Raw genomic sequence first — 18,473 nt, 5'->3', positions numbered from 1 at the left:
ACCCACACATTGTTTTCCCCAGTACACTGTGTTCTGGATTGCCCAGAAATTTAGCACAATCTTCACCCACCATCAGCAACCACAATAATCTAGTCCTAAATTGTCCACAACCCATAACTTCAAAATTTGCACTTTTCTCCCTGGCAATGTATTACTTTAAAACGTTAGCTGAATGCAAAATTTTTTGAGAGAAAAAAAAACCCAACAAACCAAAAAACTTAACAGTTATAAGGTTATTCCTTGAAAAGGATTTTTTTGCCTGCAGCATGTTTAGGTGGGCTGTATCCTATTTCTTCCAACTCTAAGTCACATGGTAATCTCACATATAACAAAGATAAAAATCTAGTAGTTGGGTCAAGAGAAACCAAAGTAAACTCAAATTTCTCTGTAAGATATTCAATTCTGTTTCTGTGCTGAATTTTATTCTCAGTAACCTTGTCTCATTTCATTGATATAAAATAGAGCAAAAAAATTTCCACTTTAAATCCAATACTTTCTCATCATCTGAAGTGTGAAGGAAGTCATGGTCACCCCTTTTCTGCTTACTTTTCTAAAGTAAGGCAGTTTTGGACCAGAAATTAAAACATACCTCATTTAAGATGCTATTGACAATTGTGTAAAGAAATCCAAAGCCTGCTACCACCACCAGAGACAGGAGAAACAAATAGGCATCTCTGTAGAGCTTAAAATCAGTTGGCTTTGGATACAGTATGGAACGAACAAGCTGTCCTTTAGCAGTACTAAAGCCTAGAAATAAAAAAGGACTAAGTTATTAAAAATACAAACAGAAGCAAAGCTATTAAAATACATTAAAAACCTCAATAAAACCCTTAAGCTACTAATTTCATTACAGCTGTTTCTCAATATCCACAGCAGATGTTTTGCAATACTGTAATTAAGGTACTTATATGTGTACATCATACTAAGGGCTTCTCTCCTACAGCAAGGACATGCAGCTGATGCAAACAAACCCCTCCTCTGCAGCAGTAGCAAATCCTCACATGGTTTGGCCTGGCAGAGTTTGTTGTACTGCATTTTGTCCCTTACAGTGCAGAGCCAGTGGGTATATTTATTGTCTAATTAAGCCAGTCCTTGCAGAAAAGAAAATTAAGATATTCAGAATCCAACATCAAATACTTAAATGGCAGGTCTACTTAAGTTCCTTTGAGAGCCAGAATTAAAGATTCAGAAAAAACCACAGTGCAGGGAGTCATCCTCTGAGAAGGGCACCTCCTGATGGCATTTTGACAATTAAACTAGGAGACTAACCCTCTAATGTCTCACAGTTGAACAACCAACAGATATCCCAAGGCCCTCCTTGAACTTTTGCCTCAACATTTAAAGAGGCCAACATTAATGCCCAATTTTGTGTGCCCAAAACATTTTTCATCTGCCTACACTTCAAAGTCTATTACTACAACCTCAATGTCAATGCCAGGTCTTCTGGCATTAGTGACAGCTCCCTGACAGCTTTTCAGTGTGCAAGCCACCACCACAAAGGCTGAGCCCCTGCTCAGGGCCTTGCCTCCAGCAGTTCATTTCTGTTGCTGTTTGGGCTCACCCTGCTGTACATGCACACCTGCTGGGCACATGGAATTTATTTAAGAAACAAAAGTTCAGATGTATACAATTAAAGCGCAGATGTGTTCAACGGAAGGAAAATATCTATTTGAAAGAAAAGACTAATAAAAGCCTCAAGAAAGAGAATAAAACAAAAAATCAGAACTTTTACTGCTAAAGCAGACTAACAGAAGGTGAAAAGAATACACCAGAGTAAGAAACAGCTAATTAGGATGAAGTTATTTGTTGGAAATCTTGCTTTAAGTAGCAGTCTAGTCAATTCAGTCCGATTTCTTCTAACTTGTTTTATTGTACCTTGGATTATAGCTTGCATTCATTTATTTTGTGGCAATTTTCTTAAGATGATCTTTGTAAAGCAGAATCCCACAATTATACTAGCTTGTGCAGTTGGTTTTCATAGACATTTAACACCAGATCTCTAACATATGAATTAGCATTTCTGTAGATAGATCAAACTCATTTTTTAAGTAAATGTTATGCACTTTGAAATAACTATAGGAAAAGAAAAACATTTGGCATTTTGAATGACTCTGCTAAAATCAGCTGCTCTCCACTATCCACCCAAACCTTTTCCAAGAGGCACATGCAGTTCAACCAACACACTATAAAAAAAACTTCTAAAGGACATGAAAACACATTCAAATAAGTTTTAAATTGATGCTGAAGACTGATTCACTTTTTTCCTTGCCAACTGTTAATCTTCAGACTATCATCTAGTTTTATCATTGTTTTAAGACTTTTATCAAGCTATTTGGGGTACATTCCTTTACCAAGTTTAGCAGTATCAGCCAGTTGACACACACCTACAGAAAGGAGTAGTACATTAACATGGGATAAATGTAACAATCAGCACCTGTCCTCACTACCAGAGCTTTGACCAACTCCCCAGTGTAGAAGCGGGTCTGGATGACATTGGTCCCACAGAACAGCGTGTGCCGCTTGTGCACCTCGGGACTGTAGATCTCATCTCCCACTGCTTTTGGATATTCTGAAGGATTTGGCAGATTAATCTTTGTCACAGGAACACTTTCACCTTAAAGGAAAGAAAGTCTCTAAGCAAGATCAGAGAAGAACAGGCATTTTTTCATTCACAACTACAAGTAGAATAACATAATCTCACTTCACCAGCACAGGCAGACTTATGGAAGTCTTCTTCCTTTTAGCATATTAGGTAGTCTCTCACCTTACCCAAATGCTATTTAACTCCTTATATTCCTTTCACTTCCTTATAGAGCTTCTGTGCCCCTTACTTAAACTCACAGTTTGTGATATAAAACAGTTCATTAAAACAAAAAACAGGACAAGCTTCCCTCTCTTGCTGAAAAGCATCCCCCCCATCTTTACTCAGAAAAACTAGAAGCTGAAGAAAATTTTTCTCAGCTCCTTTGGTGACCAAGTGCACTCAAGCTAGGGGAACAATCACTTTTACTCAGTTGCTAGCAACAGCAAGAGGATCAAGTGTATTCAGAAAAACTGAACACACAATCGCTGAACTAAAATTTCCTAAAGGCTGTCAATTTGTACAGATTATCCTAGGAATAACAAAGTCCATCCTAGTCACTGAAGCTGTCCTTTAAATACATCAGATTTCAGAGTATGCAGGCACAATTTGAGATAATAATTTGTGGTTTTAAATACAGTAGAACATTCTACTCACTACCTTCATTTTTGGAAGAAGCTAAAAAGTTTGGGAAAAAAATTTCTGAAGAAACAGGCTTCTGACCTGCACTGAGAACATCAAGTTAAGAGGCAGAAAGACAAACTATCAAGAAGAAATTTTTTTAACAAGAAACAATCACTCATTTTTGGAGTTTCCAAGCAGTATTAGGTAGCTGTTGCAGATAAGCAGGGCACAAGTACCTAAGTACATCACAACATGTCTAACTGTAAGAACATACACATTTCAAACAAAATAAACATATCCACTTCTGCTAAAACATACTGCAAGTAAGCATGCACACAGGTATAAGCTAATACTTTTAGCCCTGCAGCACTGGGTATCAAATTTACTTTACCTGTTAGCATACTTTCATTTACAATGCAAGTACCACTGAGCAGTACTGCATCACACGGCATAATTGTCCCGTTGGATGGAATCAACATGGTGTCTCCAGGCACGAGGTCAGTGGAAAGGATTTCTTCTATTTCTGAATATTAGAACACAAACAAGTTTACTTGAAAATAGTCACCACCTAGAAAACCTGATAAAGATCCTCACACTCAAGATCCAGGTGGTGACAAATATAACTATTAATAAAATGTACAACTTGATTTAATTAATGGCATGAAGAGATTTTAAAAATATAAAGAAAAGGCCATTGATAAACCCCAATTCCACCACAAATTAAACTCCAGAGCACATGGATAGAGTGCATCATGACAAATGAAAGGAAATGAGCTTATACAAAAGATATTTAGGATTAGGTACAGTTTAACTTCAGTATAAAGACATGAATCCAACACCAATGTATGTCTTAAAAACAATATCATGCATCATAACCTTTTGGACACCACACCTTTAACTGCTGTGATATCCAAATGAGGGGAAGTTCAGAAATCATCTTGCAGCCCTTGTTGGGTAATAAATTGTAATGGAGACCCAACACATGCACATCTTTAAGTCAGGAAAGAAACCAGAATGATAATTACGTAAGTGGAATGGTAGAGAATGAGAAACAGCACCTAAACAGCAATAGAACAAGCACCTAATCTAGAACAAACCTGACACTCACTGAAAATTCCATCTAGAAGGTTAACCCTGAACACATTCCACTATCTAAATTCCACTTTGAACTTCTTTTCACATGCAATTTTGCTAAGGAATGCAAGCATTTCAAGCTGGTTAAAGAAAGAACAGATGCAGATCCACTTTACACTCACACTCCATGAGCAATTTAAATTCAACCTTCCAAGCCACCTGTGAAATTTACCTTGGTTTCCTCTGCAGACAGAAACCCTTACAATGCTGTGAGCTGCTACCATGTCATGTAACATAACATATTGCTGCAAAAGGGAGAAAAATTCATTATTCAAAAGCACAGCTTGTCTTCTTCTAAATGCACATTCTACAGTAGAAGTGATGAGATTCTCTAACACTCTTTAACAACAAAATGCTACTCAAAACATTCTCTTGAACATAGTTTAGAAAACTTATGGGCAAATAAAGTTTGAGTGCATCAACCTGTACAGGCTCCTATTTTAACAGCATTCTGGAAGCAAACATACACTGTCCTGTAAAAATCTTATAAAATCATGTGGTCATTTACAAAAGTAACAGCTGCAGTAGTTGTATGAACTTGAATTAAGGTAGAAGTTGTTTGGGGTTTTTTGTCTCTGGTCTGAATTCAGAGATTGCAATTTAAGGATAATTACTACTTTGATTCCCATCAGCTAAGTCTACAGAGCAAACTGAATCACCAGTTTAATAATCCATATGCTTCACTGGTGCTCAGTTCTGCAGGGCCTTTTCAAACAAGGAAACAACACAAGATGGAATTATTACTGTCAATAAAACTTGGTACATAAACTTGTGTCCGGGTTTTATTTAAGCAAGGGAGTGTTTCTGCTGTCTGAGGCCAACCTCTTGATTCATCAGCGTGGAAAGGCTGCAAAGGCCTCAAAGAAAACTACAAATCCAAATTCTTTCAGCTCAAAGAGGAAAAATGCATAGCAATATTCTATCTGTATAACTCTGAAAAATTCTTAAAGATTTGTAGGTAATTTCCTAACAAAATAAGGCAATGAGTAAAAAGCCAAAAAGATGCATCTATTTTCTTTGAACTTACCTTTCTAATGGTGTAGAGTGAGCTAACAATGGATATTACAGACATAATCACAATTGCTAATGCATAGTAGTGATACTCATCAGTGATCCACAATATCACACTGAACAACTGGAAAATGTAAAAAGGGTTGAGAACCTAGAAGAGTGACAGAACATTCAAGTTACACCAAAAGGTCGCATGGGTTCTCCATCAAAACAAAGCTGAAATTATCCTCCTCCAGGGGGAAGACAATTTCAGTCCTTTAAACATACTTTTTGATTTGCCAAAATTATCCTTTTTTTCACTACCTCCTCAGCCCCTCAAAAGCACAGTTCTCACTCAAATATACACAAATACAGACTTCAAAGACTGCATGCCTTTTCCCCTACACCTCAAAACAAGGTAATGGCAATATCTGATGCACCCTCAAGTTATAATTCTTAAACAAATTTGGATGTTATTTTCTATTTATTCTTAATAATGCCCTGATACCTCAAGTTCTTACTCTGTTAGATCAGGTTGGAGAGTGTCTTTGTTCTACTGTGCATTATTATAACACAAGATAACAAACCATTTAGTCAAATCCACCTGATACAAGGAAAATGGAACAAATCCAACAATACTACATTTCATTTGTTCATAAAAATAAATACATTGTAATATATAACCCCTGGCATGCTCATGGAGAACGTAAGTCATTTTATGTTTTAAATTAACTACAAAAAATAAATAAGATGCTGACCCTTTCAAAGAATTCTGATATGTTTTCTAATGTCCTTACTAAGGCACCAGGCTGTGAACTCTGGAGAGCTTATAGCTGAGGCATCTTTAGCTCTAAGGAGAGCTGGAGAGCTCAAAAAGTTTGTCCATACCATTTTGTTTTAGAAAGTTGGGCTCTAGGGGAAGGTTTCCAACAGTCAATGGTCATTGCACTTGAAACAACTTTCAATTATATACCTTTTTACTTTGATTTGTTAAAGAAAAGATTTTACCTCCTTAACCAGAAGCTTAAAAATGGAAGGCACTTTCACAGCAATTTCATTTACTCCATAGAATGCTTTTCTGTATTAGAAAAGAAAAATACAAAAAAAAAAAGTTAAGATTTTTTTTAGGAGTCTTATTGATGTCAAAGTAATTCCACTAATCTGATAAAGTATAACATGTCCCCAAATCTGTGACTCTTCTTATTTATCATAGTTTCAAAAAGTGCTTTTCAGAAAACAGTTACCTACTGAGATGTTTCAATACAAAGATAATTCTTTTATACTTCAATTTAAACTGTACCTTATTTTTAAGATTCTTTCATAACAAGATTTCTCTGTAAACTGTGTATGAGTCCAATGTTATTAAATATGTCATTCTGAAATCCAGTATGTGATTCTCATTACCTTAAGCTTAAACCAGTGTTAACTCTTACCCTGCAAGTAAGACAATCTTTTCAAGGTCCTGTATCTTAGTTTTATTCTCAGCATGAAAAAAAAGCAAATCATGAAAAAGGGAGCTTCAAGAAACCAAGCTCTTATAGGATCAGAGCTGATTAAATGGCAGTGACACGAAAAAGCCCTTAAAATTATCTGAGGGGAAAGGCTTTTATTTTAGACACAAATTGCCAGAAGATGAATTGATAAGCAAGCAGATGCTCCCATATTTCAACCTGTATGAAGGTCTCATTTTCAAAAAAATCAGACACTGATCACTCAATTGTCTTCTGGGCTTTTTAACACTCTGAGCACAGGTAATGAAATATCAACAACTCTTCCCTCAAGTACTACTGCAATATTACCTGTAATCATGCATTCCCTTTGTCAGTCCTGTGCTGTGTTCGTTATGAATTGCAGAGCAGAAAGTAGATTCATCTAGGCCTCTAAATAAAGGAAAAGTCAATGAGTTATTTAAGAAATGTGATATTTAAAATTAAGTCTTCAGTGACTCAAAAGAGCTAAGTCTTTGCCAAGAGGTATCCACCATTTTACAAAACAACAAAATCTATGGATAAATGTGTTCTTAGCTGGTTTTGTCACAACTGCAGATACCAGTGACACATTAAAAGCAATCTTCTTGTTGATATATCTTACTGTGTAGGATAGTCATACCCATTCCAATCAAAATGGAGACACTTCAAAAATGAAGTAGAATACTAGCATAACTAGTATTCAAAGGCTTCTAAAAAGTGAGCAAGTTTTATAAAACGTTATATGAAATCAATGTGAATTAACATTTCTTCAATTTATCTTTGTTTGACTCTAGGTAGTAATGGAAGTTTTTTAGAAATAATTATTAATCAATTTATTAAATAAATCTATACCACAGCTATTTTACAGCATCTTACTATCACAGTGTTATCCATGATGAGGAAAAATGCATCCTACATTTTCAGTTTTTCTTATCACCAGAAGATTCATTTTCACAGGACTTCTCCACACGCTGTGAAAGCCAATGCTGTGCTTTAGGAAATCTACAGATATGCAGAAACATCTAAAACATTGTTATATTTACAGCTATGGGATTGTATTAACTATCAAATGCAGTAAATCACATGTATGCTGCCCAATATCCAGGCATTTTCTTGTGGACATACGTTGGATGCACAGGAAGATATCACCTTCCAAAAGGCCTTCACAGTCATCATGACAAAACCAACACTAATGTTTTTTATATTGGATATCTATTAAGTTATCTGTCAAAAAGGATTCAGAGTTGTCTGAGTAAAAAAAAAAAGAAGAAATCCAACTCTTTACGTGCATATTTTGTAACAATTACTTCCATTCTCTAGGAACACAGGGAAAGCTTTAAATATCCTCACTACTGCAAAGCCTAGGATCACATTTCCACCAACTGCTTGTACAAGAATAGAAGATGAAAACTATGTGTTAACCTGGCCCTAAGTTTGGCAGGTTTCTCTAAACCTTTTTAAGTTTAAGGATTTTAGAAATACTATTTTAAATTTAAAAATACACAAAACTCTGTTAATAGCTGTGTCTTTCCTCCCACTCTACCACGAACAACTTTTCTTTTTCTGTAGGAAAAGAAATGCAACAGTGGAGTTAAGGAGGGTCCCTAAATTTAGTTCTCTGTATGCAAATATGCATACTTATGTGTGCAATGTCCATGCAAGGACAGAGCTTCTAGCACAGCGCTCTCTGCTTTTTACACTACTGCTACAGACTGAATTCCCAGGGCATTAAAATCCCTGTGTGCAGAGTTTATTATATAAAGCACTCATCAACCCACTCAGAAATTCAGTTGACAGCAGCTAAAACAAAACAGATATCCAAGGTCAGAGTTGCATCCTCTCTGGCTATGTGACCAAGTCTGACTTAGTCCAAGAACAATTACACTTGCATTTCCTGTGTTTAAAACAGTGATCTTAATATTATGGTAATATAAAAAGAACAATGATATGAAACTCAAGCTCTCATAACTGAATTAGTTGCCCAAGAAATCTTAATTTGCCCCCCTTCTGTGTTGCAGTAAGCCTTTCATGATGTGATCAAACCGTTCTGTCTCTGAGTGCTGGCATAACTGGCAGCCCAAAGTGAATGCTCCTCATGATGCAGGGTTGTGCTTAGATCACAACTACAAATGTGCTGCCTGCTTTAAGGGTTTTACTATAAAAAGGCCTCTGTCTCACAGTCTGTCTCTTTATAAATATTAACTTGATTCTCTACCATGTTATCAGGTAATATCAAGTTTTGGTTTATACATATAAACTGACGGGCAGAATAAGAAGATGTATCTTAGAGAAGGACAAATTTTTCAAGACATCTTTTCAGAATATTTATCATTCACAAGCTCAGGTATTATTTTGCACACGGTATCTAGTACTTCACTGCACAACCATACACTTTAGAGGAAAGTTGTAACAAACTGGCATTTTTATCTGACCTTGTGGAAAAGTGACTTAGTGCTCTAACAGTATCCAGTATGTCTCAAATCCACTTCTTTCTCCTCTTTTTTTATTCAATAGCTAAATAATCATGGCCAGCTCAGCTACTGTACCTGACTAAACAAGTGGCCAGGCTCAGTCATGGCTAATACATCAAACAAAGGAAAGTTTGGCTTATCAGCAAGAATGTGATTGAATAAATGCTCCCATAACTTCACAGGCATATCTGAGATTCTTCCAGGGCTTATAAATTGGCTGAGTTATCACAAGAACATCAAAAGGCACAGTCAAATAGCCACAAATGCCAAGTTTCAAGTCACTGCTTTAATGCTAAGGAACAATATTTTTTTCTAAACACATGGAGTCATATGATTTTTTTCCAATACTTATTTTTAACATACAAGTACAGTTTCTTAATCTCATCTGTGGGAACTATTCCCTTTGAACAGTTTAAATTAGGAGCACTATAGGCATGAAAACAGGAGCCTGCAATGCAAAATGATGAGTGTCACTACCTGCACGACTGTATTTCATGGGAGACTTAACACAAAAAATGCATACAAAACTTTTAATTACTTACTCCTGAGAACTGAGACATTTCCACCCTCCCAGATAAGGACTGCTCAGTTTTGTAATTGCTTGTGTTACAGCAATTTCTTAATATTGTTTTCATTACTGATAACTTTTCATATTATTTGCACACACCTTTTTGGGAAAAAAAACCCCATCTCCATATGATGGTTCAATGCAGTGAACTCTCCTAATTCAAGCTTAAAGTAGATTTTATTTGTGATCTGAATTTATTGTTTTAATGGGCAGTTGTCAAAAATGGAGAAGCCTGTGCTCATTTAACTTGTGGCACTATGAGATGGCCTTATCACAGAAAGAAAAACTTTCTTCTTCAACCCTAACATCATGCAACAGTGTTGCTGGATAAAAGAAAATACAGTGCATCACAAGCTAGTGCTGGTCACTAAGACATTTTTTATCAGTGCAATAGACCTGTTTTTGTTACTAAAGAGTAACAAAAGATCCAGCTCAGATCCAGCCCAACTGCACTAAAATATAGAAATAGACCTACACAAACATGAGCAAAATAGGTACTTGGTGAATTCCTCTTCTTCCTAGATACTCCTTTTAGGTCTAGCTCAGCAACACAAAAAACGAAGTTATTCTATCATAAGCAAAGTTTTTGAGTGTTTGTAGAAGTACTACAGTCTATGAACAGGTGCTCTGATTCTGAAGTAACACTCCAAGAATAGGCAAAAAAGTCTGCAGAAGCATGCAGCCTGTCACCCTACACAAATCACACTTGATAAAGGCAGATTAAACAAACACCTTCCTTCCAAATTCTCCCTGCCCTCACTATGGTTCAAACAAAGACTCCATGAGCTAAAACAGCTGGTCAGAAAATAACACCAATTTTCAGTATGTTCTTAGGCATGCTATTTTACTTTTTTTAATACAGTTTGAAGCACAGCACATAAGAAAAAAGTGTTCTTACCGTACAATATCAAAACTTTGAACTGAATCATTCCAAAAATACTTCACACTGTGATGTGTGAAGTAACGAATCTGTAAGGGCAACAAAACATAGATGTCAAACTGGTGCCACTTAACACCTTTCTTCTGACTGACTTTATTCTGAGAGGTGATAGAAATTGAATTTAGAAAAGCTTCACTGAAAAATGAATACTTTTCTTTCAACATAATCTTTCAAGCTTTCCACAATTTTCAGTAACAGGTGATTGAGGAGATTTCTGTTCCACTCAAAAATGAGTTAGCCTTTCAAACAAAAGTAGCAGCTCACATGTACTGTACTCTGTGTGTTTATTCTCAATAGTACTTGAGAATCAGCCACCATAGTATTGCAAGTTTACTTACAGGCAAATGTTTTCTCGAATCATTTTTATTCTCTTCTGCAGCAGATTCAGAGAAATGAACAGCATGGCCATTTGAAACCTTGTGCATGATGGGGTTAGGATTCTGTAAAGGATTGGCTCCCAAGGAAGGCATAATGCGAACCTTTGCACAAAACCATATCTTGAATTCATCCTTAAAAAGAGGGGGGGAAATTACTTAGCTGAAAGAGCATTTGAACAGCATTTTACTACAACAGCTGTAGCAAAATCACAGAACATAGATTAGTAGAGCCCATACAGAATTACAGAACATATCTCCATGTTAATATCAGCTACCTTAGGAATAATTTTCTCTCCACAATTCTAAAAGCACATTTTTGCACTCGGGGCAGCAGTTACACCTTACTTCAGCAAATATTATCTTTCCTGAACAAGGATGGGGAAACCATGTTTCAGCTTATAGGAACAAGGTATTTGTTCTGTAAGTGCTGATGACAACACCATTGCTGTATTTGATTAAACTGCAAGACAGACAACTCGCTATGCCCACTGCAAACAGCTGTCAGCCTTCCCACACAGTCATTCCCCAGGAGCACCGTTCTGCACTGCTGTAAAGCACAGTCATGTCTACACTGCAGGCAGGGACTGCTCTACTCCAGCACCCAGAAGGAGCTGCACACAGGAGAAGCACATCCCCTGCACACTTACGGTCGTTCTCAGCAGAACCACCTGGCAGTCCTTCAGAGCAGCCCTTCTGCACGTTGCTTTCACACGCCACTGGGGCATCCAGTAGAGGAGGAGGAGAAGAAAGCCACCAGAACAGATCACTCCCACAGTAACCAGCACCAGCTTCCAGCGACACAGATCATAGCCATAGATCTCCTGCATGGCAGTAAAATAGGTAATGATGACTCTCTTAATTACTGTGCTTGGGATGCCAACATTAATTTTTCATAATGTGCAGTATTTAAAGCAAATCAAATTTCAAAGCCATTTCCTCTTTTTTCTTTTCTGGGGGAAGGAAAGATTTGGAATACTTAATACATGGTGGAGTGGAAGCAAAAAGGAACACTGTTTTGCTTAGTCAGAAATATAAACATCAATAAAAGCCTGACAGAGGCAGATCATCCACACTGTGTAAAACATTTCATTGCAAGACTGTCTCCTCTCTGCACTGCTCCCTAAGGACTGAGGCTGCAACACAACCTGCCTTAACTCTCAGTGAACAACAACATTTTTGACCATGACACAGCACAGTCAGCTGAACACTTAAGAGCAAAAGTGTGTGGCTTTGTCAAATGCTGATTTTATGACAAACCATTTGATCAGCTAGCATTCACAGTTTTGAATTACTATTGCAGGCTGAATTTTATACATTCTAAAAAAGCCCCAAAATATATCAAACATCACTTTCTACTAGAGAATTTTGCTTAGTTTGCCTGCCATTTAAAAAGAAATGCTACTTTACAAACTCCAAGCCACACTCTAAGGTTCTGTAACTTGCACCAGTTAGAAAAATCCTTTTCCCATGAAAAAACCCCCAAGTATTCAGTATGCAAGCACCAAGTTAACTTGATGACAGCCAGGAACAGAAAATAATTTAGTGATTTACTAGACACTGTGTTATATTCCTGAGTTTCACATTACATCATTAGATTATATTTCCTGCTGTAAAAGGGTAATGAAGTTTCCCATTGAGTCCCACCCATTGTTCACACTGACATGAACTTCTTGGATTTTTTTTTCACTTTTCATTAAACAGTGTTAGAAATTGTTTAAACTCCTTTCCTAAGAAAACACTTTTAAAAAGTTTGGTTTGCCACCTTCTCTGATGACAAAAAGCAGAAGTAAAGCCTATTTTCTCCTACCCCCAAAACACTCTTCAGCAATAAAAATAGGAGAGTGAAAGATGGTGAAAGAAATCAGTGCTTCTTTTCAGGAGAAAATAAAATCATTTCCTAAAGAAAATTATTTATGTTAGTGATCAGGCCTCCTGTTCTAGGATGCATTTGCTTACTTTCTGTATTGGAGGTATTTAGTGAAGAACTACTTTTCCTAGCAGTGTGGACAAGGACAGAACAGTCACAGAAACCTATCATTTTTGGAAGCAAAAATCCCTATATATACCAAATGGACAAGAAAAATCCCTATGAACCCCAAGTGGACTAGAAATTGAAAGATTAGCTCCTAGTACTTTCCTGTCAAAGCTTCCTGCTTTGAATCACATTATGAAGCATTAACCTGTTTTAAAATACAACAAAAAATCTCCAGGATCTGGAGAGAAGAAACCCCAACTAAGCAAAGAACAACAAAATAATGGTAATAACAAAAAAAAAAAAAAAACAAAACACAACTCACTTTGTTTCCATTTTCATCTGTAAAAGTAGAAATGTTAAACACCAAAATGTGTTATTTATTGGACTACTGACCTTAATAAAAACCTTTCCTATCCCAAGACTAATTTCTTAATACCAAAAAATATTGCCAATTATAATCTTATATAATTGCTAAATTGATTAAACAAAGACAATCCACTTCCCAATGTAATATGCCCCCTTTAAGCAGAAAACCCTGTAAATGTGTTTCTTTCATTGTATAAAAAAAGATTAACAAAATTCATTACCATCTCATCTTCCTCTGCTTTATTGACATATTTCTTTTCTTCTTTCTCCATGTTTAGTATGATATGAAACGTCTCAACTTGAGATATGGAAGACCTTCAACAAGACAAGAATTAAAAACTGAAACAACATTAGTGATTTTACACCTAAGTTTTATTGTGTTTCAAGTTACTTTCAGTAAGTACATATATAAAACACAACACTGACAAAATGTTAATATTTATCTTCAATTTGCACTGTTACTAGTTTCTAGAAGTAACTATCCAAGGAGGTCTATAAAACTTTATGATGGAACATCAGATAAATACACGTGAAATCCTGCATAAACACCAGGCTCTAAAAGAGGAGGAAGAAGCTTGTACCAATTTAACTCAGCTGCATTCTACATGCAGCAAGCAGTTTTTGGTACATTCTGCAAGCTTCATGATGGAAATGTAAATAAAAAAAAAAGCTTAAAAGAAGTAGGTTAGTATTACACATTTGTATCACTCTGTATGTAATAGCTCCAATCAGATTCTTTCACAAGTCAGGCTATCCTTCAAGAGGAAAGGCACAGTACCCCTGAGAGCTACACTTCTCATCTGAGCAGAATGAATAGTTGCTCAAAAATATTTAGTCCCCAGTTCATTATTTCTAAATCAAGACATGCTTTTTGGTCCATCTTTCCCCCTCTTTCCAATTCCTCTACTATTCAATTTGCATCAAAATCTCTCACAGTTGCTAATCTTGAGAAGTGCTTTGAGAACAGATTATGATCACAATTTTCATGAATAAGAAAAGACATGGAAAAAATATGGCACTGTCTACAAGATGAATGTAGTGCACACAGATCCCTACTCCAAAAGGGGAGAGCTACTAACAAAGGTTAAATACAGTGAGGCTTATCAGAATTTTCCTCATTGCATAAGCAAGAAAAATCAAAAGTACCGTGTCAAACCACCAAATTTTTGAAATTAAAACTGCATCTAACCTTCATTTGGGGACCCCTGTACATGTTAATTGTATACAATTTATAATTAATGCACAGGAACAAAAAACCACCACAATTCAAATCACGATATAGCCAGTGCTCACCTGCCAAGACACAGATTAACTGCAATTCTCTGCACTGACATGGTACAGCCTTCAGTTTCATTTACTGCACATACATAAATCTCTCAGAAGACAGCACTTACTACCACAGCTTACAACCAATCCTCTAAAGTATTAAGTCACAGCACAAGCAGCTACTCTAATTGTCCTTTTTCAGGCTGTTATTATTAATAAGTACATGTTATTATTAATAAGTAATGTTAATTAGCACAATCACTACCAACTTCTCTGCCATTAAGTCCCCAACATTTTCACAAACCAAATCTCCAGACTACAGGTCAGATCCTCTCAAAGCCAGCCCCTGGATCCATGCACTTACATTCACCAGCAATGCCAGCTTCAAAGGGTCCCTGTTCCCACCTCCTGCAGCTTATCTACAGCATCACAGCCACATGTGTTTTCTGCCACCTACCATCTCCTTCCCACTTAACCCAATAAATGAAGCAGGAACCCAACAGCAAAGGTTTCTTTTGCTACCCAAAACTGGATCTCCTCAGAAATCTATTCCCACTGCTGAATAAGGTCCTAGTAGAAGCACGCACTCAAAGGAGAGAACTGCATCACAGCACAAAGCTGAGTCTCAGGTGAGAAGAAGCTCAGTTCTTCATAAATTGATACAGTTGGCATTTTGTTCCGAATGGAGAGAACTTGCCAACATTGGATTGGAACACCAGCTCACACTTTCCTTGACTTGTTAAGCTGAAAATTTTCTATTGCTATACTATATTACTGCAGATTTACTTGGAAATTAAGCCACACAAGTCATTAAAGTTCTAAACCACACTTTCATTTAAATTGCCACTTTTCTTAACTAAGGAGCTTTCTATCCTGGGAAAGATGTAGGTAACACATAGAACCAGTTAAAATCTGTCCTACATCTACACAGGACTGCTAAGAAAGCTCCTGAGGACAATCTCTGAATTAATTACATCAAACAACTTTATGTACACCATACAAATCCCATTTTCAACCAAGAAGTCATGCAGGCAGAAAATGTTCTGTGTAGACAGAATTATACTCCTAATAGAGTTCACAGGTCCAGGAAAGAATTATTAGGTTAATCATACTTGAGCTAGTTTGCTCTTTAACAAACACACACTTCCCCACTATCATGTACAGTAACATCAAAAAGGGTCCTGCAGGCAACTCTCCAACCTTGATGGACATATCAAGGAGGAACTTGATACAGGAAAGCACCAGGCAGAAAAATAAATGTTTCCAGAGCTTCCAGATCAATGGATCTCAACTGAGATTTTCATTTGGCCAATATGTCAGCACAGAGACCTTATGGGACACCATGGCAGTGTGAGAGAGAAGTGCAATTGCCTTCATTTAGGCAATAGGAAGGAACATCAAGTTGTGGGTCTGAAGAAGTATGAAAGGAAATCTCAACACTAGCAATAATTCCTGTGATTCAGTAAGCTCTTTGAACAGCTGGGTAGAATCAGACAGGGAATACATGAGGAGAATGAGGAGGCTATTTCTGACTCACATCATTAGCTCCATCTGCATTATTTTATACAGACTCATTTACTGAACAACCTTCAACTAACACAAGTTCTCAACATGGCACATACTGCTGGTAATTTTCCATATTAAAGTCCAATTCAAATCCCTAAACTTAAAAAGCATTATAGAAATATTTTCTTCATTGATGGGTCATGAAAGTTATTCCTGTTCCACAAGAAAGAACTGCACTTTCTCTCCTGTCATTTCTCTTCTGGCACACCATCAGCCCAAGCATGTCACCACGAGTTCAAATGGGTAAATTCTGTGGTTTGTGTCCCACTGCCCTGCTGAAAGCTGGGATTGAACACCACCACATGGTGCTGCCTCCTTGGGTGACTTCAGGCTGCTGGGTCAGACTGAAAAAACCTTACCAGTTCAGAAGAGACTTTAGCAATCTGCATTTGAGTTTTACTTCCTTCCTTCTATAATATGATGGGGAATTAAACATTACTTTAAACCTTTAATTAAAGATTTAAATATAAACCTTGGTCTTTCCAGACCAAGTAAGAAAGTATGACATTTTATTAGTACTCAAATTGAAGTGAGGTGGAAATCTACTTGCAATAAGCAAAATGAACATGGAAATATCCAAATACAATGTGCTTCTGATGCACATTACAGGCTGTCATGCAGCCTCTCTCTGGCCCTGGAGTGAATAGCCAGAGAAATCCTCTGCCCCTTGTAACAAATTGAAAATAGCAACCTTTTAAAGAAAAAAGACTTCTAACCAATGGAAATGCTGAAAGTTACTATCACTCCACTCATAATTTTTACTTATTGCATTGCTACTGTATAGCTAAGCATATTCTAGAATCAGAATAGTAGAAAATATCAAAAAGGTCTGTAAAAGAAAAGGCGGCTTGCCACCGAGACTCAGAGAATGAAATCTCTTGCAACATTTTGTAACAATGTAGGAATAAATTTAACAAATGGTCTAGAGATCAGCTGAACAGTGTCTGAAGGCTAAGTATTTCTAAGAGCATACATCTGAGTCACAAGCTTAAACAGTAAAACTGCAACTCTGCAAAACACAGTATATAAAAATTTAGTTGAACAGCATTTCTAATTTGTAACTGTCCTGAAGAGTGTGCAGCTGTGAGCAGGACAGCAGCACCTGCAGCCTCAGACCTAAGTTGATACTTAAGTCCAAATAAGATGCTTATTTTGGAGCTAAAATAAATCAAAAATTGGATCACTAAAGAAATTACAGCAGTGTACAGAGCTTAAAACTATATGCATCCCTCACAATGAAGAAAATGCTGCACTTTTTCTCAATTACTACACCACTTCATATTTGTTCATCCATCCTGACTAAATCAGGATACCAAGCAATTGTAACAAATATTTGAAAGTAACAAACATGTGTAGCAACAGTATAATAGATGCAAGTGAAGTCATGGTGTATTTATTAAGGAAATTGTTCTAAAAACAGCAGAGCAAGTCTCCATCAGTACACCTGAAGATTCCTGCAAGCCACACTTTCAAAGGACTACGGGCTTACCTCAAGGTAGTTTTCTAACAACTGGCATAATTAGTAAACTACTTCAGTGCAAATTTTACCCTTAGTTTGATTTTACCCTCAGAGATTGATTTGGTGGGAAGCAAAGACAATCTTCCCTCTATTGCCTTCAACATTTGTCTGAATTCCACAATCCTTAAAAACTAAATAATACACTGTTTACTCTTCCAGTTTTTCAATATAAGTGGCAGTTTCATAGCTTCAAGAGAAAATTTTAAAAGTCTGGACAAATTACAGCTCCAAAAGAAGAAACTTTTGATATCTCCTGCAACGACAGGGCAATTTAAACCCCAAATTTCTCAGATTAAAAAACATTTTTTAAAGCTGAAGTCTTTAATAAAATCCATGTATGGACACATATAAAAATTATCAAGTTATTAATTTTGCTTATGCTCTTATCATCTGTCTGCTTAAAGTACGTGAGTAAACTTCCACATTTGTATCTTAAACGCTCCCTACTTTATTCTTTTCAGATTTTTGTAAAAAGTCCTGCAGTAACTAATAGTTTCTCTTACCAACAAGCAGTCCAGCAGCTGTCCTCTGCGCTTGCTTTTGTTACCATGAGTTAGCGACGCAGTTCTTAATAACGGAGACCCTATCTACAAGGGAAGTCCTGACAAATGAACTATTTTGTCTAAA

At 36.6% G+C, this 18,473-nt stretch overlaps 1 protein-coding gene across 1 annotated transcript in view; it reads right to left on the bottom strand.

Moving 5' to 3' along the window:
* Nucleotides 1-18,473, bottom strand: part of ATP13A3 (ATPase 13A3) — a 54,786-nt gene that overhangs the window by 22,056 nt on the left and 14,257 nt on the right. Inside the window, exons 2-12 of the mRNA XM_066556495.1 lie at nucleotides 13,717-13,810; nucleotides 11,802-11,975; nucleotides 11,116-11,286; nucleotides 10,736-10,806; nucleotides 7,129-7,209; nucleotides 6,338-6,407; nucleotides 5,367-5,501; nucleotides 4,512-4,584; nucleotides 3,597-3,728; nucleotides 2,435-2,614; nucleotides 590-747 (exon numbers count right to left, since the gene is read on the bottom strand). Of these exons, the coding sequence (XP_066412592.1) occupies nucleotides 590-747; nucleotides 2,435-2,614; nucleotides 3,597-3,728; nucleotides 4,512-4,584; nucleotides 5,367-5,501; nucleotides 6,338-6,407; nucleotides 7,129-7,209; nucleotides 10,736-10,806; nucleotides 11,116-11,286; nucleotides 11,802-11,975; nucleotides 13,717-13,810 (1,339 nt within the window). The remainder of the gene's footprint in view (nucleotides 1-589; nucleotides 748-2,434; nucleotides 2,615-3,596; nucleotides 3,729-4,511; nucleotides 4,585-5,366; nucleotides 5,502-6,337; nucleotides 6,408-7,128; nucleotides 7,210-10,735; nucleotides 10,807-11,115; nucleotides 11,287-11,801; nucleotides 11,976-13,716; nucleotides 13,811-18,473) is intronic.

This window comes from Molothrus aeneus, chromosome 10 (assembly GCF_037042795.1).
Source record: "Molothrus aeneus isolate 106 chromosome 10, BPBGC_Maene_1.0, whole genome shotgun sequence".
Classification (NCBI taxonomy): Eukaryota; Metazoa; Chordata; class Aves; order Passeriformes; family Icteridae; genus Molothrus; species Molothrus aeneus.
Note: the sequence above shows the minus strand (reverse complement) of the source record. Positions and strands in the feature narration are given on the sequence as shown.